The 25549-nt window shown below is 38.7% G+C and overlaps 1 protein-coding gene and 1 non-coding gene across 6 annotated transcripts in view; one reads left to right on the top strand and one right to left on the bottom strand.

The window, feature by feature from the left end:
* The window catches only part of DCAF5 (DDB1 and CUL4 associated factor 5), a 106887-nt gene that overhangs the window by 6251 nt on the left and 75087 nt on the right, over positions 1-25549 (top strand). For all 5 annotated transcript variants that reach the window (XM_040477515.1, XM_040477514.1, XM_040477517.1 and 2 more), the window contains exon 2: positions 22523-22666. In XM_040477515.1, the coding sequence (XP_040333449.1) occupies positions 22555-22666 (112 nt within the window). In that variant the 5' untranslated portion in view covers positions 22523-22554. The remainder of the gene's footprint in view (positions 1-22522; positions 22667-25549) is intronic.
* Positions 7739-7845, bottom strand: LOC121032559 (U6 spliceosomal RNA). Its single transcript, XR_005791369.1, has one exon. It is a non-coding gene; the product is annotated as a U6 spliceosomal RNA (small nuclear RNA).

Below are 25549 nucleotides of genomic sequence, written 5' to 3'. Positions count from 1 at the left end.
ATTCTGTTTTCAATTTTTGGTACCCCACATAAGTATTGTCTCTTAGAGATAAAGAACTGAATGTTAATCTGTTAGGATTAACCCTTAGATTATTGTGAGAATGTGAAATTACATTTCTTTTTTATTGGATTTTTTTCTTTAAAATTTTGATTTTAATTTATAAGGGTTAGGTTACTATTTGCCCCGTGGGTATATAGGCTGATTTTAGGTGATCTTTGAATAAATATTTACATTTTAATGGTACATTTATTTTTATATATGGAAAAGTTAACCAGCATGTATAAAACATTTTTAACGAATTTATTGCTTAAAGTGAGGTTAAATTTTAAAAAGTCAATTTAAAGAAAAATAATGGTGAATGTGTTACATGGATATGGCAAAAATCAAAAGGTGATCAAGAGGGACTGAAGCTTGAGAAATATTGCATTAGGTAGTCTTTTTTGTATCTTCTTTCTTCCTCATTGAATCAGAGAGAAGGAAAGATCTTCATTTTATGGAAAAGGAAGTGGGGAAGTGGAAAGAGGACTTGCCCAGAACTGCCTTGTTAGTCTTGGGCAGTCAGCATGCCAAGTAGGGCTCATTGCTCCTAGGCATGTGCTATTTCTTTTTTTTTTTTTTATATTTTTCTTTCCATTTTCTTCTTATAGGGTAGTTCACCTTTTCTGGATCTCTTTTAAAAATTGAAAACTGAAAAATTAGTAATTTCTGAGCACATGTGCAACCCTTGTTGCTCCTCTTAGGTGATAAATTTTATTTCTGTGTTTTGCTGTAAATAAAGTTAACTTGTTCCATACAGGCATCTTATGTTTATTCATTAAAAATATTTAATGTGAATGTACTATATATGCCTCGTTAATCTTAATAACTACAGAATAATTTTTTTTAAACCTTCATTTGGCTTATAATGTGTGCCAGGCCCTCTGTTAAGCACTTTATATGTCTTATTTTAAGCCACTTGGAAAATAGCCAGTGTTACTATAGCCTAGAAAAGACACAAGCATTTGAAGGTTTTGTATTAATCATCATAACTAAGTGTTAAAGAATCAAAAAGGGACATTGATAAATGACTGCAGAGTGTTCTGTAATGCAGAGAACAGGTAGGGCATTAGTGGAAAAATAGATACTAGAATTCATTATTTCTGGTTAAAATGAAGTGAAATAGAATTCTAAGGATGAAAAAGATTTTTATTACGTTGGCCTATTACCTTGGTCTTTGTAGAAAATTTGGTTCCAATAGCTGCTTCCCAAGTTTTTGTTCTTTTCATCGTTAATACTTATTAGTCACCAACTGCCAACGTAAGCTTCCTAAAACTTAACCCTCATTATCCCACATCTGCTGCTGATCCCTCAAAAATCTGCAGTGCTCCCCAGTGTCCACCAAATTAAATAGGATATCTCACCTGACATTCAACTGAGACTGCTGTTCATAAAGATACACGTTTAACAATAAGTAGCTAATTTTTGAGCATGTCATTCATTTATCAAATATTATTTGGGGGTGTTTCATATGTCAGGCACATTTATATACATGACCACATCTAATACTTAAAAGAATCTTTCCTAAGGTAGGGTTAGTGCTGTTATCCTTATTTTACATATGGAGAAATGGGCTTAGAGAAGTTAAGTAACCATGAAGGTTCCTATAGTTTGTGGTGGAGCTGGATTTCTAGCCTGAGTCTGCTGGAACGCTGGGACGTACTAACTGCCCTGAAATTTTTAGAATGTTTTGTACATTTTAAAAGGATCTGACTTCCCCAACATTTTCTTCTCTTGGTGCTGTCATTCTGATACTTTGCTAACTGCTTTCTTCCCCCTTTCTGTGTAAATGAAGGGAGGGGAGTATAGCTGTGGGGATGGATCAGTGGGCTTTGAGCCAATAAGCACAGTTCTGGTCACAGCTACAGTACTCACCCCTTACGCAGATCTCTCGGTGCTGGAAATCACTTCACCTGGATTTTGGTCTTGGCAGTCATCTAAAATCTTCTTCCTCACACTTTGCGTGTTCTGTGCTTGCTTACATAAACCATGTAACTTCACACTGGGTTAAACTCCCCTGCTTTTGTGAGGTAGAATTAGGAGTGGGTATACTCTGGTTACCAGTTTGGTTCCTCTTCTGCATAAGACCAACTAAAGGTACAGACAACATACATGTCTTTACTGAGCCTGTAATTTGAGTTTGATGTCTGCAGAAAGCATGTGGATTGGGTACATTTGCCTGATTTCAGCCAAAAGAAATAGGTGTCTCCTCACTAGGGAATAGATGAATAATGATAAAGTGCTTTTTGGAAGAAGGTTTAAACAACGTAATATGGGCTTAATTGCCCAGAGAGCACTGGTAAGTCATTTGGAAGTTCTTTTCCACAGACACATAATATCATAAAGGGAGATATGACTCCTAGAACAGATAATAAGCCTGTTTAATCCTAAATGAACTTGAATTATAGTGTTCTTGCAAGTAAAGTTGAATCTGTCACCAGCAACTTCATTCTGCTTCTGTGAAAAAGAAGGCATTTCATTTCCAAGGTTATTCTTGGGTTAGGTGAACAAGGAGGGTTAGATTCCACTTGCTTGCCACATCAGTTATCCTAAGTCAGGGATTTAGGGAAAGACTTGACAACAGCAGTTTGTCACTTTAGTTATCTGCTCTTCCCATGCCTTCAGGGTCACATTTTCATTGCCACCTTACTCATTCATTGTACTTTGCAGTATTGATATCCAAGATTCTATCACCTACCTCTCAGGATACAGAGTTGATATGCATTGGAGGTCAAGTCCATGTACTCTGAGTATTATTTTCTTATGGCCAATTTTTAAAATAAAGGTTATATTCCGGAGGACTGGGGCATGTAGGAATCAATGAGAAAATGGCATCTGAGGAAATTGACAGGGTTGTAACAAATCCTAGTAGCAGAGATGTTGGTGGAAAGACTGATTCCCATCTTCCCTTTTGCCTCTACTTGGTTCCTACCCCTTGATACAGTGAGGTAAGATTACCTTATATGGTCGATAAGGTAACTCTGTAGGTGCCCTGCCTACCTGGCTGCCTGCTGGGGTCCTTTATAACTAAGGTGACCACATATCCTGGTTTACTTGGGACCATCCCAATGTCCCCATTGTCCCAGTACAATTATGAGCCCTCCTTTCATTCCTAAAAATGTCCTAGTTTGAATGATAAGTTATATGGCCACCTACTCATAATCATAAATTGTTGTGTACTCAAGTAAAACCAAAGCCCTACTCTCTTAGCTTTTCCCACTTACCATTGAATGCCTCTGGTGAGAACACCTCCAAGCCTCTATTCTGTCAGGTCTTTCAGGTGCCACTTTTAGGGTACTGGATTGAGCCTGAGAGGCAGAGTGGTTGATAGTCATTTGTCCCCTCCTTGTCTTCTTATTAGAAGTGGGTGGGGGCAAGCTAACATTAAGAACATGCTATGTCCAGAGGCCAGTAAGTTATCCCTTCCTTACTATATACCTCCTCTTAGAGTTCTTTTTCTGCTGTTCACTTGTATATTCTTCAAAGCCCCCTTTTAAAAAAGTCTTCCTATGGGTTGTTTTTTGCAGTTGATTTTGAGCAAAGGTGTTCTGAGGAATGATTCCCTGCTGAGTCGAGATTTTTTTTTCCACTTTATCCAAAAATGGGTGTGATACTGATATTAAACAATTAAACAGGCTTAGTTTTATGGAGTATCTGTCTAGCACCAGAATACATCTGGAGTAAAAGTTGGCCCCTCAAGTGTATAGATTGGCCCTGAGAAAAGTTTTCAGGAATTGTAGTTTCTCAGGTATATGGCCAGTTGGCTCTAGAATGTCTTTCATGTTGTGAAATGACCTCAATAGAGAAGTTTAAAAGATCTGGGTTAGAGTCCAGATTTCACCATTGTCACTGTGATCTTATGCTACTAATATATTATCTCTGTAGAATCATAGAATTTTATTGCTGGAAAAGACTAATGGTTATCTAAATGAAGCCGTTAATTTTACATATAGGGACACAGAGGAGCAAAGAGGTGAAGTGATTTGCCCAGTAGTTTACAACTAGTAAGTAGTACAGTCAGGATTAAAATCTGAATCTGGGTCTTCTGATCTGGTCTCTCAGTAGGGAAAGTCATGAGGTTCTGCATTTATGAAGGACTTTACTCAAGTAAAGTGTTAAACTCTTTAAGTGGCTTCTTCTGCCACTACATTCCATCTGCAGTTTCATTGTCCCTGAACATGGTTGGTCTGGTTAAGTTGGAGTGCTCATTATTTTCAAGATGAGTCAGTAGAAATTTTCCAGGTTGGAGGCAGACTGTCACTCTGGCTGAATCTCCAGTTTTAATTCTTTTTTTTTTTTTTTAATGTTTTATTTATTTATTTTTGAGAGAACGCAAGCAGAGAAGGGGGGGGGGGGGGCGGGCAACATGATCCCAAGGGGGCTTTGTGCTGACAGCCTCCAGCCCAGTGCAGTGCTGAAACTCATGAACCATGATATCGTGACTTGAGCCGAAGTCCAACCCTCAACCAACTGAGCCACCCAAGCGCCCCTCTCCAGTTTCAATTCTTAGCCTGCCCATACTTTCTTACTTTGGAAAGTCTATTTCCTTCCAAGAACATTACTCAGGAGGAGGAATTTTCTGCAAATTCAGGTGCCTGTCAAAATCTTGTTACACAACTTCTCTCATTCTGAATTTCCATTCAAGTCTTATATCTAAATTTCAGTTGTACCTTTTGTGTTATTTCATAAAGCAAGTACTAATTGGAGCCTCTGAGGATTGTTGTTTTTCTTTCTTTTCTTTTTTTAATAGGTGTCTGACCCATGTTTGATGGTTTATTGCAGATATCACTAGCTGCTATAGATGGCTGAAGCATGTGTTTTTGCCTTAGACATACTGGCAAGAAGTAACTGAAATTTGCATATTTGGCAACCAGTTTCAAGCAGCCCTTGAGTCTCAGGGTTGATATCTGTTTATACCTGCTTGTGGGTGGGTATTGTGTGCCTTCCTAAAAGGACTAAAAAGCATTGCACCTGCATTGGTTCAACCTTTTTAGAATTGCCCAAAGAAGAGAAAAGACAGCTTTATTATGTTGATAATGTTGCTTGTGCAGGGAGTTTTGCAAAAGCCAAGCAGGCAGTGTTATTATTTAAAAAAACTAAAAAATCATAAACTACTCAGAATAAACGAGTGTGACACCATCCGGAGAGCATATTGTCCAGGTTAGTTCTGTATGGCAGAAGTGAGATTGGACATGATCTGTGGTCTGAGAGTACTTCACAGTGCATCATACTCATTTAATAGCTTCCTTGTAAAACCTTACTGTTGTTGAGACCCAGGAATCTGTTCTTAGTGTTCTCCTAGGTATTTGAGGAGCTTTTTATTCTTTGACATTTCACTAATTCCATACTTTACTATTGGGAACTTCCTGTTGAATCATGCAAGTCAACAGAATAGGGCACTTAGAAGACAGGCTGCCCGCTTATTCACAGGTTTGTAAAATATCATATATTAATTATAGGAAATTCAGAAAATAAAGAGATACTTAAAGGAAGTATACCACCTACTGAGGATGACCATTTTTGACACATGGGACATATTTTAGCCTTTTTTGTATGAATACATACATATTTATTTTAAGTTTTTTATTTTAATGTTTTTTATTTTTGAGAGAGAGACAGAGAGCAAGCAGGGGAGGGGCAGAGAGAGAGGGAGACACAGAATCAGAAGCAGAAGCAGGCTCCAGGCTCTGAGCTGCCAGCACAGAGCCCGATGCGGGGCTTGAACTCACAGAACACAAGATGATGACCTGAGCTGAAATCGGCTACTTAACCGACTGAGCCACCCAGGCGCTCCTGCATACGTACATATTTAAAAAATAAAATTGGGGGGCGCCTGGGTGGCTCAGTGGGTTAAGCGTCCGACTTCGGCTCGGGTCATGATCTCGCGGTCCGTGAATTCGAGCCCCGCGTCGGGCTCTGTGCTGACAGCTCAGAGCCTGGAGCCTGTTTCAGATTCTGTGTCTCCTCTTTCTGACCCTCCCCTGTTCATGCTCTGTCTCTCCCTGTCTCAAAAATAAATAAAACGTAAAAAAATTTTTTTTTTAAACAAAAAAATAAAATTGGAATTAGGTCATCTCTGTTGTTTTGTAACTTTTTTCTTAATATTAACATGTTTGTGTATGTCATTGAATATTCAAAAGCAGGGTTTTTCAATCTCAGCAGTATTGACATTTTGGGCTGGGTAATTCTTTGTGATGGGGGCTGTCCTGTGCATTGTAGCTGTTTAGCAGCGTCCATAGCCTCTAGCCACTATATGCTAGTAGCAGCTCCCCAGTTATGATGACCAAAAATTTCTCCAGGCATTGCCAAATGCCCCAGGTGGAGGATCACCCTGGTTGAGAACCACTGTCTAAATGAAAAATTCTTAGACCCTTTGATCTCAGGACCTCTTTGCGTTCTTAAAAATCATTGAAGACCTCAAACAACTTCAGTTTATGTAGGCCATTTTTACCAATTTTTATTACATTAGAATTTAAAGCTGGTGAAGTTTAAAAACTCATTTCTTTGAGAATGGAAATAATGAACCTTATATTAACAATAATATTTCAATGAAAGATAATTATTTTCCAAAATAAATAGAAGAGTAGCATTATTACCTCTTTCTGACTCTTAAAAATGTTTCCAACTCTTTAATGTCATAATAGGCATTATGAGGGCATTCATAGTTAATCTGCTATGAAATGTTGGTTTAGCTGACATATATGAAGAAAATTCAGCCTTACACAGATATGTAATTAGAAAAGGGGAAAGTATTTTAATGCCTTATCAGATAACAATATATTCTTCTTTGAGACTGTATCAAAACTTGACAAGTGGAAGTTTTTTTTTTTTTTTTTTATGTTTATTCATTTTTGAGAGAGAGAGAGTGCATGTATGCTAGGAGAGGGGTAGTGGGAGACAGAATCCCAAGCAGGCTCTGCACTGACAGCAGAGAGCCCAACATGGGGCTCGAACTCACAAACCAGGAAATCATGACCTGAGCCGAAATTGGATACTTAACTGACTGAGCCACCCAGGCGCCCTGACAAGTGGAAGTTTCTTAAAGATTAGTTGCAGTGTAGAATCTGAAATCATGTCAGAGAGCTTTTCATAGTCTGTACATTAAAATCCATTAGTCTGTCTTTAAGGCCTTCCTGTGGCTTTTCTTGAAAAATTGGAAGATTGGGCAACCTTGAGCCTCCGTTTCTCTATGGCAGTAACTGGGTGGAGCTGAGTAGTGTCTTGTTCTTTAAAAAGGGTTGTAGGTCTCCAGTCTGCTTTTATTCTGGCAGTTTCATTCATGTGCTTTGCTGCTTGGCCCCTGTTATACTTGAGAAGCTGAATTGTATCATGGTAAGGAGCTCCGTCTCTGGAGCCAGATTACCTGGATTCAGCTCCCAACTCCTACTCTTGATTGCTGTGTAACTTCAGGTTATGTAGCTTTTCTGCAGTGTTATCTGGATAACAAGGACAACAATACACCTACTTCATAAGATTGTTAAAAGGATTAGGAGAGCCCTACACATTGGTTTTTAACATCATGCATCAATCATTTGGGAAAATACTGGTTCACTGAGTTATGCAGATTTTCCAAATCTTGACACATTTTATTATACATTTTAAGAAATCGTATTTGTTAATATTACCACCAACCTCATCAGAAAAGTCCTTTAAGTATTGAGAAGTAGTCAAGTTCACCGTGGTGAATACAAGTTTTTGTTTTTTAAATATGGAATGGTTCACGAATTTGCCTGTCATCCTTGCACAGGGGCCATGCTAATCTTCTCTGTATTGTTCCAGTTTTAGTGTATGTGCTGCTGAAGCGAGCACTGATTACAAGTTTTCCAAAAATCTTGTTTTCACTTGAGAGCTTGAACTTTATCATTGGCTACAAATACTGCCAGTTGTTTTCCTTGAAATGACGAACTCATCGTGTTCATTTTTGAGAAAATATGTGCCACATACCCAACTCTGAATAGCCAGAGTTTGTCAGTTGTTTCTCAAGTATATGGTGTTTAATGAAAAAAGCAGCCCATTCAGCTCACAATGCAAACTGTCACATATGTGCTTTTCCACAAAATAATCATTGTTCTTTGGTGTGGAGTGGAAGTGTTTTGTGTGTGCTTTCCATTTCATCATACATAGTATTAAGATGTATACTCTGGTTGAAATTTGGTAACATTATTTTCACAGCTTTGGGCCACCTGGGTGGCTCAGTCGATTAAGTGTCTGACTCTTGATCTCACAGGTCATGATCTCACAGTTCGTGGGGTCAAGCCTCACATTAGGCTTTGCACTGACAGTGCAGAACCTGCTTGGGATTCTCTCTCTTCTCTTCTCTCTGCTTCTCCGCCGGCTCGTGCACTCTTTCAAAATAAATAAACTTAAAAAATTATTTTTAGAGCTTTATCAAGGACATTCCTAAATGAAATTGACATTGGTCTTTTTTACTGCAAATCTGTGGCAGTTAAGGATACACTGATGACTAGTAGTTTGCTGTACTGCCTTGATTATCACTGAGGCACCAGTAATTTTACAAAACACCATGCTTTTGCACATCACCATGAAGTACAATGTCAATACAGTGAAAAAGGCAAATAACATTTGACTGTTATTGTGAAAATAGTTTTGACTTTGTAGACTTCCTGGAATTCATGGAACACATTCATTCTATGTTTTTGCTTTTATTGCAATTCTTATAGTGCAACCTTTGAGATATTTTGTTTTTTGTAATTTTTTTTCTTAGAATAAAATCTTAGAAATGAGATTCTAGGTTAAAGGGTATGAACTTTTTTATACTTATAAAATACATTTAATGTATATTTGCCCTCCAAGATGGTTAAACTAACTTATTCATACTTATACCAGTTTATCATGAGACTGCATCATGGCTGTTGCTGGGCATCATTTAATTTTTGCCAATTAAGTCAGTATGTGAAGAATACTATCATTTTAAAAACTTATTACTACTTCAGTTCGCATATAACTGGCCTTGATTATTAGTGAGGCTGAATATTTTTCTCTTAAGTTTGGGCCATTTTGTAGTCTTTCTGTAGGCTGATTACAGCGCAACTGATTAGGTTGCAACTTTCTTTGCTAATATAGTCACGTTCTCCTAATACCTTTTGAGATTAATCTCTAGTTACCCTGTTTGCATTTGGGTTTGTTTCAAATCTCAGCCTCAGATTTAGTGCCCCTCTCATGGAGGCAGATAGTAAAGGTATCTGATAATTATTTTCTAAATTTCAGAAGTTTGAACCCTTTTTGACCTTTGTCATAATTTAAGGGGTATCACCTGTGCTATTACTTAACTTTTTTTTAGTTGACTCTTAATACTTGGAACTATATTACTATAATGTCTATCAAATCATAGGATTTATGTGCTATTTTTCCTAGTAAACATTAATATACATACTTGTTAAAATCATTTTCTACTGTCTGAAGTTATTCAGTGGCCTCTGCTTGCCACACTTTAGGAAGAGCAGGAACTTTGGAATCAGACCTCCTCAATTTGAATCCCACTATACCTCTAACCGGTGGTGTGTTCAGTGATAGGTGAGTTTGCCTCTTTGTGCCTCAGTTTCTTTCCTGGCAAATTGGAGATGTTGGAGAATATGATCTCTTAGGTGTCATCCAACTCAATTCTGTGATTCTGGTGTAAAATATTTGTAGATTCCTCTCTCTGTTTCAGCTCAGGCATTAGAGACATTGTCTAGGGATTAGTGTGCTAGTTTAGGATTTTAAAACCTTAGCTCTATTAAACTCTACTGCTGCTGGTCACTTGATTTTACAGAAACCATTTAATGGGATCCTAGCTGTCTAGTTAGGGTGTTACTGCTACTGTAATTCCTGCTCCCTGTTCAATGTGAAGTGCTTCATTCAAAGCTTCCATCATTGAGGCAAGTCAATGCCTCACTTTTCACATCTTTGAAATGGGGATAATGTTTCTGCCCTACTTACCTAATTGGAGATGTAGAAAAATGAGGTAATATGCAGATCAGTGGGCTCAGCTTTCAGGACAAGAGTACTAGGTAAGGGCAGGGTATCAGCAGAAGTTAATACCAACAGATGTTATCCCCCGCTGTGGCTACTTCTATAGTGAAGAACAACACTCCTTATCTCTCCATACTCACCTGCACCTGCCATTTGATTTTTTTTATCCCTGATTTTGGAAGTGCCACTGGACCCCAGTTTTGTGACCTTGGGCAAATCACCCAATCTTAACTTATCCCTGGGCTAGATGAAGCCTGCACTGAGGCCTGCATTCAGCCTACAAAATCAGGTTGCTTGCTTTTGTTGAAAAATTGGAAGATCAGGCAACCTTGAGCTTACTTACATTTCTGTATGGCAATAGCTGGCTGGAGCTGAGTAGTGTCTTGGTTTTTATTTTATTAAAAAAATTTTTTTAATGTTTATTTTTAACAGAGAGAGACAGACAGACAGATTCAGAGACAGAGCATGAGTGGGGGAAGGGGGAAGAGAGAGAGGGAGACACAGAATCTGAAGCAGGCTCCAGGCTCCGAGCTGTCAGCACAGAGCCAGACGCAGGGCTCGAACTCACGGACCGTGAGATCGTGACCTGAGCTGAAGTCGGACGCTTAATGACTGAGCCACCCAGGCGCCCCGTGTCTTGTTCTTTTAAAAGGATTGTATATTTTCCAGTCTGCCCTTTATTCTGGCAGGTTTTATTCATGTGCTTTGCTGCCTGGCCCCTGTTGTATTTGAGAGGCTGAATTGTATCATGATTAGGGGCTCCGTCTCTGGAGCCAGATTACCTGGATTCAGCTCCCAGCTCCTACTTTTGATTGCTGTATATCTTCAGGTTATTTAGCTTTTCTGTAGTTTTATCTGAATAATAAGGACAACAATACCTATTTTATAGGGCTGTTAAGAGCATTAGAAGAGATACTACAAACATGTAAAACTCTTAGGGTAGTCCCTGGCCTGGAGCAAATTTAGCTGAAGTTAGCTATTGTTGGAGTTTAAGCAGTATATAATGGGTAACATTTCTGTAGCTCATACTGTGTATCAGGCAATCATCCAAGCCTTCCACATAACTCTATCTCATTAATCCTACCATAATACTATAAAACAGGTGGAGTTATTTTCTCAGTTTTGCAGACGAGAGGATACAGTTGAGAGAGGGTAAGTACCCTGCCTGGAGGCACACAGCTAGTAAGTGGTAGCAACATTGAGAGTTGAACCTATGCACTTGTATGTATTCTAAGGCTGTGGTCTTGAATGTTGTGCTGCCTCATGCTACATCTACCTTTAAAATAGGTCTAATTGTACAAGTGGCAAGCGCGGGTAAATGGTGATTATTGCTTTTAATGTTTTTGTAAGTGATTTGAGGAGGGTATGCATATCAGTATCCCGAATTTGTATATGGCATTCATATATAAATGCCCTTCAGGTAAGTGAAATGCCAAACCAATAAGGCTAAACTGCAGGCAACTCTTTTTGTCTGCATGGAGTGAGTGAGCAGAAGAGTGATAACTGACTTTCCTCAAAGTAGGTAAATATAAACTAGTATATGAAGGAAAATAACAGACTGCTTGATGTGCTTCAGGATATTCAGTAAGGACCTGAGAGTCACGTTAGTGTCTTATTTGAAGGTCAAAAAGGCCAGCAAACATGTCAAACCCATTAGCATAGCTCTTACTTAAAAACAAAATAAAAGAAAACAAAACAGAAAATAACAGGTGTTGGTGAGGATGTAGAAAAGTTGGAAGTCTTGCACATTGCTAGTGGGAATGTAAAATGTTACAGCCACTGTGGAAAACAGTATGGTAGTTTCTCAGAAAAGTAAACATGGAATTGACATATGATCCAGGAATTTCATTTATGGGTGTAGACCCCAAAGAATTGAAAGCAGGAAATTGAACAGATATTTGTACACTCATGTTCATAATAGCATTATTCACTAGAGCCAAAGGGTGGGAGCAAGCTATCACCCATATGTGGTGTATACATAAAATAGAACATTATTCAGCCTGAAAAAGGAAATTCCGACACATGCCACAGTATGGTGAACCTTGAAGACATTACGATGAAATAAGCCAGTCATAAACGGACAACTTTTGTATGAGTCCATTTATATGAGGTACCTAGAATAGTTGAATTCATAGACAGAAGTCATGTCTCTAGAGTTAGAATCGTGGTTGCCAGCAGGGAGGAGGGAGGCTGGAATGGAGAATTATTATTTAGTGGGTACAGAGTTTCAGTTTGGGAAGATGAAAAAGTTCGGGAGATGGGTGGTGGTGATGGTTGCCCAATAATGTAAAAATGTGAATGTATTTAGTGGCACAAAACTCTACACTTAAAAATGGCTTAAGAAAAATAAAAGCCAGCAAAATGCTAGGCACCTCTAGGCAAAAAAAAACTGGAGACAAAATGGAAAATGCTTTTCTCCTGTGTAATGAATGCTGTAGGGCAGATTCACTTGAAATTCTAAGTAGTGGTCTGGCCTGTGCACTTTGGTAGGAGGGATACAACTTGGTTTTAGGCTCCAGGCCTAGCCATGTCTCTCTGATTCTCATCTGGAAAAAAGGGTTATGTAATCTTTACCTCACAAGCAAAGATGTGTCTGAATGAACGTCTATACAAATGCTAATTATTTTCAACTTTGGAAAAATAGCAAAGCAGACTTTATTTCCCACTCACTGATGTGGCTGGGCTGTGTGGCACACAGGCTCTGCCTCTGTGTCTTCACGCTGCCTCTTAGAGCGCAGGAGAGGGATGGTCCATACAAAAAGAGGTTTGGCATCACAAAACAGTTACATTATGCGCACTGAAAAGAAGGAGTAAATAGGCTGAAAAGAAAGCCAGGCGGAATAATTTTCCTCTAGTCCTTGCAAGTTAAAAAGAAAAAAAACCCCAAAAACAAAAAAACAACTGCAGCAACATAAAAGGGTATTAAGTAAAATTGCTATTTCCAAGAAGTAACCTCTGTTAGCCATTTTGCATCTGTCCTTCCATGTACAAATTTGTGTATGTTTTTCTTTCATTAAAATGTATCGGGGTGCCTGGTTCAGTCAGTAGAGCATCCGACTCTTGATTTCGGGGTTGTGAGTTTGAGCCCCATGTTGGGTGTAGAGATTACTTAAAAATAAAATCTTAAAAAAAATGTATCATGCTATTCATACCCTTATGCTACCTAGAACAAGAGTTGGAAAGATAAGAACAAATTCATGAATGATATGTGTAAGAAACTAGAACATTTTGAGGGGTATATATACCTAACATATGGCACACTGGGTAAGTGTTTTTATATGTATTTTCTCAATACACACAGCAGCCCTGTGAGATAGTTGGTATTTTTTTCATTTTACAATCATAAAACTGAGGTTAGAGAAGTGGAATAACTCGCTCAAGGACACATGGATGGTGTGCTCAGACACTTTTATTCCAGAGCTTGTACTTTGTGTACCCTTCCGTAGCACCACCTTTGCTGCCTATCAGAGATGAGACCCTGGATCTAATCCCATTCTGGTTGGTTTTTTAAAGAAAATAGTGTTTTGAATAGTTAATACAGTCACTAACACTTTAAAAAATTTTTTTTCATGTTTATTTATTTTTGAGAGAGAGAGAGAGAGACAGAGTGTGAGTGGTGGAGGGGGTGAGACAGGGAGACACAGAATCTGAAGGACGTTCCAGGCTCTGAGCTGACAGCACAGAGTCCAACACAAGGCTCGAACCCACAAACCGTGAGATCATGACCTGGGCAGAAGCCAGATGCTTAACCAACTGAGCCGCCCAGGTGCCCCTTACACTTTTTTAATCCATGATTATTCCATGTCAGTACAGACAGAACTGCCTCATGTTTTTTGTCTTTTTTTTTTTTTGGCATCATAAGACATGGTACATACATGAACAATAAGCTGGTTTTTGCATTTTTATTGTGGTAAAATATACATAACAAAATTTACCATTTTAACCATTTTTTTAATTAAAATTTTTTTGACGTTCATTTATTTTTGAGACAGAGAGAGACAGAGCATGAACAGGGGAGAGGCAGAGAGAGAGGGAGACACAGAATCTGAAACAGGCTCCAGGCTCTGCACTGTCAGCACAGAGCCCGACGCGGGGCTCGAACTCACAGACTGTGAGATCATGACCTGAGCCGAAGTCGGATGCTTAACCGACTGAGCCACCCAGGTGCCCCTCATTTTAACCATTTTTAACTGTAATGTACAGTTCACTTGCATAAAGTACTTCACACTGTTATACAATCATCATTACTATCCATCTCCAGAACTCTTTCATTTTGCAAAATTGAAACTCTGTTCCTATTATATAACAACTCCGCATTGTCCTGCCACCCCCCACCCCAACCCCAGCCCCTGGCCCCTACCATCTACTTTATGTCACATTAAAACAATAATTTTAACCAGACTTCTGTTGATGGATTTTTAAATGGTTTAGTCTCTTGCTCTTCAACAATGTGCTGCAGGAGTAATTGATCCTGAGTTTCAGAATGCTCTCTCAGTTCCTTCCTATGCTTGGCTGACTTTCTGAGGAAGCCCAAAGCAAATTCTTTTTCCTAGTGGGCCTTAGCTTTTCTGGGCTATAAAATAAGAAGAATGTTAAATAATTACTTTTGTTACAGTATGGTGTGAGGGCTTATATAGTTTCTGCTTATAGCTCAGGATCCGTTGAGAAAGAGTGCTTTTTAAGTATAGTTTTTCTGTAACTACAAAACTGCTGCCACAATGTGATTATAGTACATTTGGGGATGAGTTAGTGAGTTTAATGCAGAATTAAATCAACCCAATAAGACCAGCATCAGAGTAGCTATGTTCTTTTGGGGTTCTCAGATGGATTGAAGCTAGGCAAGCGTCTGTGAGGAAACCAGGCCTAGAAGCCCTGTCCTCTGCTTGTCCCTTGCCTGGTACTAGTGCCAAGCAGAAAGTCCTTGCCTTCCTAAGAGGTCCCTGTGCTCCTTCCACAGAAGCCCTAGAGAGACTGGGGCCAACCTCACAGAAGCACTTGACTGCCAGGCTCACAGAGCCAGCTTAAAGGATCGAACTCTTCACTTCGATTCTTTGCAGGTCCAACAGTCTCTGTGCATGGAACCATGTAATCTCTGCTTTCCCCCCCACCCCCCAATGTTTGTTTATTTTTGAGAGAGTACAAGTGGGGGAAGGGGCAGAGAGACCGGGTAGAGGATCCAAAGCAGGCTGTGAGCCCACGTAGGGCTTAAACTCACAAACTGCGAGACTGTGACCTCAAGTCGGATGCTCAACCGACTGAGCCATCCAGGTGCCCCATCTCTGCTCTTTTGAATTGATTAGATGATTCACAGAGAGAGAACTATAGAGTTTTTTCAGGTTCTGAACTGATTTATCCTTATTTTACCAGCCATCCTTTGCTTTGTGGGGGGTGGGCAGGGGCAGAGAATTGGCCACAGCTGTTGCTGTTATTCTTCCTCTACTGGCTTCAAAGCAGCCCAGCAATTTCAGGTGATACCTCAGTTTGCACCACTGTGGTTTTTGCCAACACATGGTTGAAAAGTATTGTGTTGGCACAGAGCTCTTAATACCTTGCCTAAGGAAATATGTGTGTGCGTGTATGTGTGTGTTGGCCGGGAAGAGGTGCACCTTACATCTTCTGACACTAACCTTGAGGGCAAAGTAGAAGCAGGCCTTGCCATAGCCATAATTTCTGCCTCAGTGATTCCAATCTCTTATGGACTTGGGCTGTCATCATCATGGCGAGTAGTAAGGACACATCGTTTTAAATGGTCCCAAGGCATTCTACAAATAACCATGCATTTTAAATTACTAAGTATTTATTTGGCAAAAGTAAATCATTTTTTAAATGTCTAGAACGAACACTAAAGATAATGCTGTTTGGATAATGAGGGATGACCCTTAGCTGAGAATGGTTATGTCTGAGTGCATAGATGTAGATATTATTTTCTTGTTTATTGAACTTTTTTTTTAGAGCTACTCTAATTCAGGAGAGGCTGTGCTGCCTTGCATAGGTCTGAGTAAATAAATAGAAGTGCTACCAGTTTTTCCTTTGCCATGAGTATCCCAGCCCATCCTAGAGAGTTTTGTTTTCTTTTTCTATCATGAAAATTTTAAAAATCCAAAATGTTTTGGGGCACCTGGGTGGCTCAGGCAGTTAAGTGTCTGACTCTTGATTTCGGCTCAGGGCATGATCTCCCGGTATGAGTTCAAGTCCCACATCAGGCTCTGCTCTGGCAGTGTGAAGCCTCCTTGGGATTCTCTTTTTCTCTGCCTTTGTACTATACATGCTCTCCCTCTCTCTCAAAAATAAACATTAAAACCAAAACAAAATAAAAACTTTAAAAATCCAAAATGTTTTATTTTATGGAAATGTTCAAGCATTCACAAAAGTATAGTATACCCATCCATAATAAGTACCAACATTGGGTGCCTGGGTGCCTCAGTTGGTAAGCGTCTGACTTTGGCTCAGGTCAGGATGTCCTGTTTCATGAGTTTGAGTCCCACATCAGGTGAGCTCAAGCCCCACTTCCAGTGAGCACAAGCCCTGCTTCAGGTGAGTCCCTCTTCTCTCCCTCTTTCCCTCTCTCTTTTTCTGCACCTCACTCGTGCTCTTTCTCTCTCAAAAAAAGAAAAAAGAAAAAAATTACCAACATTTTATTAATCACCTATCCTGCGGTGCTTGGCTGGCTCGGTGAGTAGAGCATGCGACTCTTGATCTCAGGGTTGTAAGTTTGAGTCTCATGTTGGGTGTAGAGATTACTTAAAAATAAAATCTTAAAAAAAGATCACCTATCTCCCCTACTTTTTTTTTTTAATGTTTATTTATTTTGAGAGGGAGAGAGAGAATCCCAAGCAGACTCTGTACTGTCAGTGTAGAGCCCAGCCTGGGGTTTGATCCTGAACTGTGAGATCATGACCTGAGCTGCAAACTCAACCTACTGAGCCACCAGGCACCCTCCCCCACCTTTTTTCTGTAATATTTTAAAGGAAATTCCAGACATACTATTTCACCTACCTTAGTATGTATGCATCCCTAACTGATAGGCACTTTTTTGTTTTTTAACAGCACCACAGTGTCATTGTTATACTTAAATTTTTTTTTTAACATTTATTTTTGAGAGACAGACACAGCACGTGAGCAGGGGAGGGGCAGAGAGAGAAGGAGACACAGAATCTGAAGCAATCTCCAGGCTCTGAGCAAGCTGTCGGCACAGAGCCCGACTCAGGGCTCGAACCCACAAACTGTGAGATCATGACCTGAGCCAAAGTCTGATGCTCAACCGACTGAGCCACCCAGGTTCCCCGATATGCTTTAGAGATGTAACAATATTGGGGCACCTGGCTGGCTCAGCTGATAGTGTGACTCTTGATCGCAGGATTATGAGTTCAAGCCCCACGTTGGGCATGGACCCCACTTAAAATTAAAAAAGAGATGTAACAATATTTCCTTGATACCATAAAGCATAAAGAAAAGTAGAGAAATGAACGGAGTAATGTATAGAATTGTTAAATAGCTATATTGTACACCTGAAACTAATATAATACTGTATGTTAATTATACTGGAACTTAAAAGAATTTTTTAAATAGATACCAATTGGATTTGACAAAATGTTGACAATTTGTTAAATTTGCTTATAGTCTGTTTTTATTTTTTTTAAAGAAACAAAACTTTACAGGTACAATTGAAGTCCTCTTTAGTATATGTGTGTTTATCAATAAACTGTATGGTATTATTTTGTATAGTTAAAAATATATATTTAATGTTATCTTTTACATATCCTTCTGAAACTTGCTTTATTACTTGCCATTAGGTTTTCAAGATTTATGTTGGTACACATATATCTAGTTCATTTTAACTGCTGTATGTTGTTCTGCTTGGTTTAGATTTAATTTGTATTTGTATTCCAATGGAATTTATTAGTTTATATATTGATGGATATTTGTATTATTTAGAATTTCGTTGTTTGCTATTGTAAACAGTGATGCAGTGTACATCCTTGTACATTTCCTTGTGTCACTTTGTAAGAACTTATTTAAATTATAATTTGCATTTTCCTGATTACTATAAAGGTTGAGATCCTCTGTAATATCTTTTGGCTATTTTGGTTGTCCTCTTCTGTGAGTTATCATATTTGCCTCTTTTCCTAATGGTTTTAAAAATTGATTTGTAGGAATTCTTTGTATAAGCCATTGTCCATTTTGTGTATTGCTAGAATCTTTCAATTCAGGGAGTCTTTTCCTGGTCCCTGTTTCTGGTCTCTCAGTTTACTATAGTTTGGTTGGCCTCTGTTTTTATTCCTATGCTCCCCTGTTTTATTCTAACTTGTACATTTTTCAGTTATGTTACCAAGGTAGAGAATCCCTCCAGTTGTCCATTAGGTGAACTGCTTTGTCATTTATGGTTAATTTTTTGTTCTATAAGGCAGGCAACCTAGAGTAGTGGTTAAGAATGGAGGCTATAGAGTCTTAACTGCTTGCTTTTGAATCTCAGCTCAACCACTTTACTTACTGTGCGACCTTGGTAAGTTACTTAACCCTCTTGTATTTGACTTTATAATCTATAAAACCCATGAGGGCAGAGCTGTTATGATTCCAGTTTTTTTTTTTTTGATGAAACTCAGGCTCAGGGAGATTAGATTAGAAACGTGAGTAAGTAGAAGAAACATGTGGGCTTCTTTATCTTTTGAGTTTCCACTTTTGATAGAGACATGGGCACAGAGAAATATTTCTGTAACACAGGATACACAGGAGCAAGAGCTATGATAGGTCCCTGACCTGTGACTTCAGTGTTGGGAAAAAACAGTAAGAGTAGGAACTATGGAGAACTAAAGTGCCCACTGCCTGTATGAATCTATTATTAGGGTAAAAAACTCCTTTGTGTTACTATTCATTAAAACAAAACAACAAAAACCCAAACCTTTATTTTTTTTGACTTTAACTTATAAGAGATTTGAATTTTTTAAAAAGATTTTAAATCATCTCTACACCCAAAGTGGGGCTTGAATTCACAATCCTAAGATCAAGAGTCCCATGCTCCACTGACTGAGCCATCCATCCATCCTAAGATATAGAATTTAGATAACCATCCCAGGCCAGAGATTCATAGTTGAAATAGGCGAATCATAAACACAGAACACAAGGCCACACTTAAGGGATCAGTTTGGTAGACAATGAAACACTTTGGAGGATGACACAGAACTTGATTTTGACCAACAATGAAAGAAAGAAGGAACTCAAGCAGCAGAGGCAACTTCTTTCTAGGGGAGGGAGAATAAATTTGACTTGGCTACTGTATCTTCTATTGATTTTTAAAGTTACATTATAAAAGGAAACATGTTTCTGGCAAAAGGTCAAGTACTACAGGAAGGTGTAAAGTAAGAATTAAAATATAAGATATAAAATTTCTCGAGTCAACAAAACTAAAAGACAGTCTGTGTGGGAGAAGATATTTGCAGATGACATATTTGACAAGAGGTTAGTATCCTAAATCTATAAAGAACTTATCAAACTCAACACCCAACAACTAAATAATCCAGTTAAGAAATGGGCAGAAAACATGAACAGATATTTTTCCAAAGAAGACATCTAGATGGCTAATAGACACATGAAAAGATGCTTAACATCACTTTCATCAGGGAAATACAAATCAAAACCATGATTAGATACCACCTCACACAGGTCGGAATGGGCAAAATTAACAACACAGGAAGCAACAGGTGTTGGCGATGGTGTGGAGAAAAAGGAACTCTCATGCACTGTTGGTAGAAATGCAAACTTGTGCAGCCACTCCGGAAAACAGTATAGAAGGCCCTCAGAAAGTTAAAAATAGAACTATCCTACGTTCCAGCAAGTGCACTACTAGGTATTTGCCCAAAGGATACAGAAACACTGATTGAAATGGTCACGTGCACCCCAATGTTTAGAGCAGAATTATCAACAATAGCCATATTATGGAAACAGCCCAAATTCATTGACTGATGAATGGATAAAGATGTGTATATATTTATATACAGTGGGATATTTACTCAGCCATCAAAAAGAATGAAATATTACATTTGCAACAAGATGTATGGAGCTAGAGTGTATTATGCTAAGCGAAATAAGTCAGTCAGAGAAAGACAAATACCATATGATTTCACTCATATGTGGAATTTAAGAAACGAAACAGATGAACATAGGGGAAGGGGGGAAAAAGAGAAGGAAGAAAACTATCAGAGACTCTTAACTGTAGAGAACAAACTGAGGGTTGGTTGATGGAGGGAGAAGGGTGAGGGATGGGCTAAATGGGTGATCCATATTAAGGAGTGCCCTTATTGTGATGAGCACTGAGTGTTGTATGTAAGTGATGAATCACGAAATTCTACACTTGAAACCAATTTTACCACACATGTTAACTAAAATTTATTTTTTTTAATTTTTTTATAACAATTTTCTTTTTTTTTTTTAATGTTTTTTATTTATTTTTGAGACAGAGAGAGACAGAGCATGAGCAGGGGAGGGTCAGAGACAGAGGGAGACACAGAATCGGAAGCAGGCTGCAGGCTCTGAGCTGTCAGCACAGAGCCCGACGTGGGGCTTGAACTCACGAACTGTGAGATCATGACCTGAGCTGAAGTCGGATGCTTAACCGACTGAGCCACCCAGGCGCCCCCATGTTAACTAAAATTTAAATAAAAAGCTTGAAATAAAAAATAAAATATAAAAGGTTCCCAATAATATAAACCCAAAAGAATTAAAAAGAGACTTGAACAGATATTTGCACGTCCATGTTCTTAGCAACATTATTCACAATAGCCAACAGGTGAAAACAACTCAAATGTCCATCAGTGGATGAATGGATAAACACAATATGGTGTGTGTGTATGTGTATAACAGAATATTAGCCTTAAAAAAGAATGGAATTCTGGTACATGCTACAGTATGGATGAACTTTGAAGATATTATGCAAAGTGAGCAAGACAGACACAGAAAGACAACTATTGTATGGTTCCACTTACATGAGTTAGCTAGAACAGTTAAATTCACAGAGGCAGAAAGTAAAATGGTAGTTACTGAGGGCGGGGAAAGTTATTGTTTATTAGGTACAGAGTTTCAGTTTGGGATGATGTAAAGATTCTGGGGATGGATAGTGGTGATGGTTGCACAACAGTGCAAATACAAAGAATGTGCAAGTATACGGTGTAAGTATATAGAATTGTATACTTAACAATGGTTAGAATGGTAGATTTCATGTTTTATGTATTTTACCACAGTAAAAACGTCTCCCAACTCTAGTCTGGAGATGGTGTCCGGTATAAACAGTTTCTTTTATAGATATATAGATAGGCAAATACAAACATAGATATGCAAGTATGAGCATATTAGTTCCGCTCTTTGGGGGCACTCATTTAGGTGCTTGGAGACTCCGCAGTAAATAAATTGACAAGGATCCTGCAGTCCTGGAGTTTTTAAAATTTTTGTTTTACACAGAATGCATTTTGGTACACATACTGTTTTACACCTTATTTTCCCCCTGCACAAAGACCTTTGGACATCTTTCCAAGTTCTAGATTTACTGATTTCATGGCTGCATGGTATGCCCTCGTATGGGTGTGCTATAATTTGTGGCTGTTGTATTGAATGGAGAAGGGGAAGAAGAGGAATAGAGATTGCTGTGGTTTGCTGCTCATGTTTGCCCTGTTGTAACTTAATTTTTATTAGGAGACTAATATAGGCTTGTTATAAAAAGTGAGGGGGTGCCAAATAAATAAAAGTAAGAACCCTCCAGTCTGTTCTTTTTATTTTAATCCTATTTCCTGGAAATAATAACCACTGTTAACCATTGTTAACACGTAACAGTTATTTATCCTTCCAGACATTTTTAATGCATCTGCAAAAATAAAAAATACATAGAACATAATTATTCTCTAGGAGCTGGCTCATGCAGTACGATACTGCTCATTTAATTCAGACTATTGTAAGTTATGCAAAGGAAAAGAGCTGAACCTGGGCTTCATGAGCTAGGCTCTGTCTAGATCCTGCTGTGACAGTCAATTCCTTAGTTATCATTTGTATGCTGTCCCATATTCAATGAAATCACATCAAGGAGAGTGCTTTGAAAACTAGTATGCTAGAACTATTACCATGGAGTTCCTTGGTTGCAAGCATTAGAAACCAGCTCACCTTCTGTTAGATAAGAAAAGGTTGCCGGGAACATTAGTAGAAGGATTTTAGGTAGCAAGCAAAAATATATTTAAACAACTGAGTCTCTGGAAAGTCAGGAATAGAGTGCCTTTGAGGGTTTCAATATCAGTGTTTATCCCTTTCCATATGTCTGTTCAAGATTTAATTCCTGGGGAAAAGTGAGTGGCTTAGAGACCATGTATCTCCCGATGGTTAAGGCGGTAGAGTCCTGGGTTTATGTGCCCCATCAGAATCTCACAGAGTCGGGGAGTTGCAGTTTTGGAAGGGATAGAGTTCAAGGCTGGCAAAACTGAGTGTCAGCCTTGAAGTGTCAGCCATTTTAACCCTAGATTCTTATTCCCCTCTCAAGGAGGAGATGACCGTCGGGTTCTGCTATGGCACATGGAACAAGCTATCCACTCGAGAGTCAAGCCCATACAGCTGAAAGGAGAGCACCATTCCAACATTTTTTGCCTGGCTTTCAACAGTGGGAACACCAAAGTATTCTCTGGAGGTGAGAAGAAGGGAGACTTCCACCCTAGGAAATTCACTGTGGCTGAGATTTTAGATGAAAGAGTCCAAAAAGTAGCCTTGTTTTTCTTCCTTTATTTCACTGAGCTATAGAAATGGTTTCCCATAGCTTCTCTTCTCTGCATTACAGCAGTTTAGACATGTATGTGAGAGTAATTCCTCCTTCCTTCCCTCCTTTCTTCTGTTCTTTTGATCCTTTACTCTCATTCTTTGTCTTTTTTGATAGAAAATTTTTTACATTGCAATGTGGCATACAGAAACATGCACACTTTTAAAATAGTACTTAACCTTATTATGTGTGGTACATTCTGATTTTTTAAAAATTCTATTTCATTTTTAAAGATATTTTTTAAATGTTTATTTTGAGAGAGAGAGAGAGAGAGGGAGAGAGAGAGGATCCCAAGCAGGCTCCTCACTGTCAGCCTGGAGCCTGACACGGGGCTCGAACCCACAGCTGTGAGATCATGACCTGAACCGAAATCTAGAGCCAAAAGCTTAGCTGACTGGGCCACCCAGGCACCCCTCGTTTTTAAAGATCTTAAAGGTTGTAACTCAAATTGATGTTGTGATCCATGGGTGGCTCCAGTTTGAAAAACATTGTGTTAGGGTACAATTGGAATGGCCTGTGCTCAAGCCAGCCTCTTGGTGATGCCTTTCTTCAACCACACTCCTTTCTGAGCACCGCATTTCTAACCCTGACCTCCCTTTTGCACTGCAGATTTTCGCATGGAATATCTACCTGTGTGTTCTAAAAGCAATTTAAGTACAGCAAATCTAAAACCAAGATTATTAGTCTTCTTCTCCTGCACAAATACTTCCTCTTGTTCCCTGGATTCCCTTTCTCAGTTATTATCAGTGTTCACCTAATGATTCAAGCTATTAGGTTTAAACTTTAAGAAACTGCTTATATTGAAACACTTTCTTAAAAGGTTTTTTATTTTTATTTATTTGCGGGGAAGAGGGGGAGAGAATTTCACGCAGGCTCCATACTGTCAGCACAGAGCCAGATGCAGGGTTCAAACTCACAAACCTTTGAGATTATGGCCTGAGCTGAAATCAAGAGTCAGGTACTTCACCAGCTGAGCCACCCAAGTGCCCCTGATATCAAGCACTTTTAACTTACAAAAAAATGACAGTTTCACCAGGTTCAGTCTAATAGAAATCTTGAAGTCATCCTCAAACCTTCCTTTCTTTCATTTACCTATCTTGTGACTCACCAACCAGACTTAGAAGCTTCTCATATTCATCCTTTAAGTTTCTGCTCTCTTTCCTTACCCACTGCACTGGTTCAGGCCCTCATCTTTGACCCGGACTATTGCAGTGGCCTTTGTGATTTCTGCAACGTCTCTAGCCCTCCTGATTTGTCACTTATACAAGTTTTCTTTTAAAAATAAAGTTTAACCATGTGAACCTCTGACCCTACAGTGTCCACAGGATAAAGTCTAAACTTCAGTCTACCTCTCTAGCCTCACTTCCCTCCCCCGCATTATGTACTCTAGCCCACTACACCACTTGCCACCTTTGGTGCCCTTGTATTGTTTGCTCTTGCTGTTCTGTCACGGGTCATAATTAATTGTCTGGTCCCCCCAATTCCCCTGAGTCATCCATTGGTAGTAGTTTTGGGTTATTAGAGTTTCTGTTCAAATGTCTCCTTCCCTATAAAAACATTGACGTCTTCTGCCATGTACTGTCAACCTGCTCCTGAAGGAAATAATTGCTCCTTTGTCTGTGTCCCCATTGTAGAGCATATCACTACAACAAGATAACCCATTTTGTCACTGTTTGTGTAGCTGGACTGGGAGTTCCTCAAGGGTCAGGCAGAATCTGCTCTTCCCGTATCCCTATCCCCTCAGCTATTCCTATTACCTAAAAAAAGGCATTAGTATGGTTTTGATTTACTCGGTATGCACCCACAACAGAGTTTGTAGCCAGGGCTTTAAGATGACCTGGGCCACACCTCTACCTCTACTTTTACTTTCTGTTTAAGTGCCTGTTGGCTGTGCTTTCAGCGTGGAGTGGGAATTTTTTTACTTTTGTCTTTTCATAAGGTTTTTATGTTTGGTTATATAAACTACAGGACTACACATAATTGTGATGTAGTATTTTTAGATTCCTTGATGGAATAAAAGAAAAATGCAAGAGAAAAAAGTTGTGGATAAAAACTTTCCTATCATTTATAACCCTACAGTCATCACATTTTAATGGCTATAAAAATGATAAGGATATGAATAGTAGCAAACATTTATTGGGGGCTTACTAAGTGCTCAGCCCTATTCTGAGTGGTTTTACAAATCTCTTATCATTGCATGAACCCTATGAAGTATGTACAATTATCATCCCTATCTTATAGGTAAAAACCGAGGCATAGAATATCTGTATTCCACGTCTCACGGTTGAGTGTTTTGCTTAATTAAAAAAAAAAAAAAAAACTAGATTGGATGAATGAATTAATTTACCCATGATCATTTATTCATTTTCTTAATGGCCACAGTTTTGTTGTTGTTGTGATGGCTGTTTTATATATATATATATATATATATATATATATATATATATTTATATTTATATTTATATTTATATTTATATTTATATTTATATATAAAATATATAAAAATATATTTTTTCAATTGAATAATTCATTTTGGAAACTCATTATGTTATACCTAGTTGCTACAGGGCTTTCAAAAATTCTTTATAAGAATATCCTAGCCATGGGGCACCTGGGTGGCTCAGTTGGTTAAGCGTCTGACTCTTGATTTTGGCTCAGGTCATGATTTCTTGGTCATGAGATTGAGCCCTGTGTCCAGCGTGGAGTCTACTTAAGATTCTCTCTCTCGCTCGCTCTCTCTCTCTCTCTCTCTCTCTC

The sequence above is a fragment of the Herpailurus yagouaroundi genome, unplaced genomic scaffold (assembly GCF_014898765.1).
Source record: "Herpailurus yagouaroundi ecotype Mexico unplaced genomic scaffold, PumYag 141, whole genome shotgun sequence".
NCBI classification, from domain to species: Eukaryota; Metazoa; Chordata; class Mammalia; order Carnivora; family Felidae; genus Herpailurus; species Herpailurus yagouaroundi.
The sequence above is the reverse complement of the archived record's forward strand: the minus strand, read 5'-3'. Positions and strand labels throughout refer to the sequence as shown.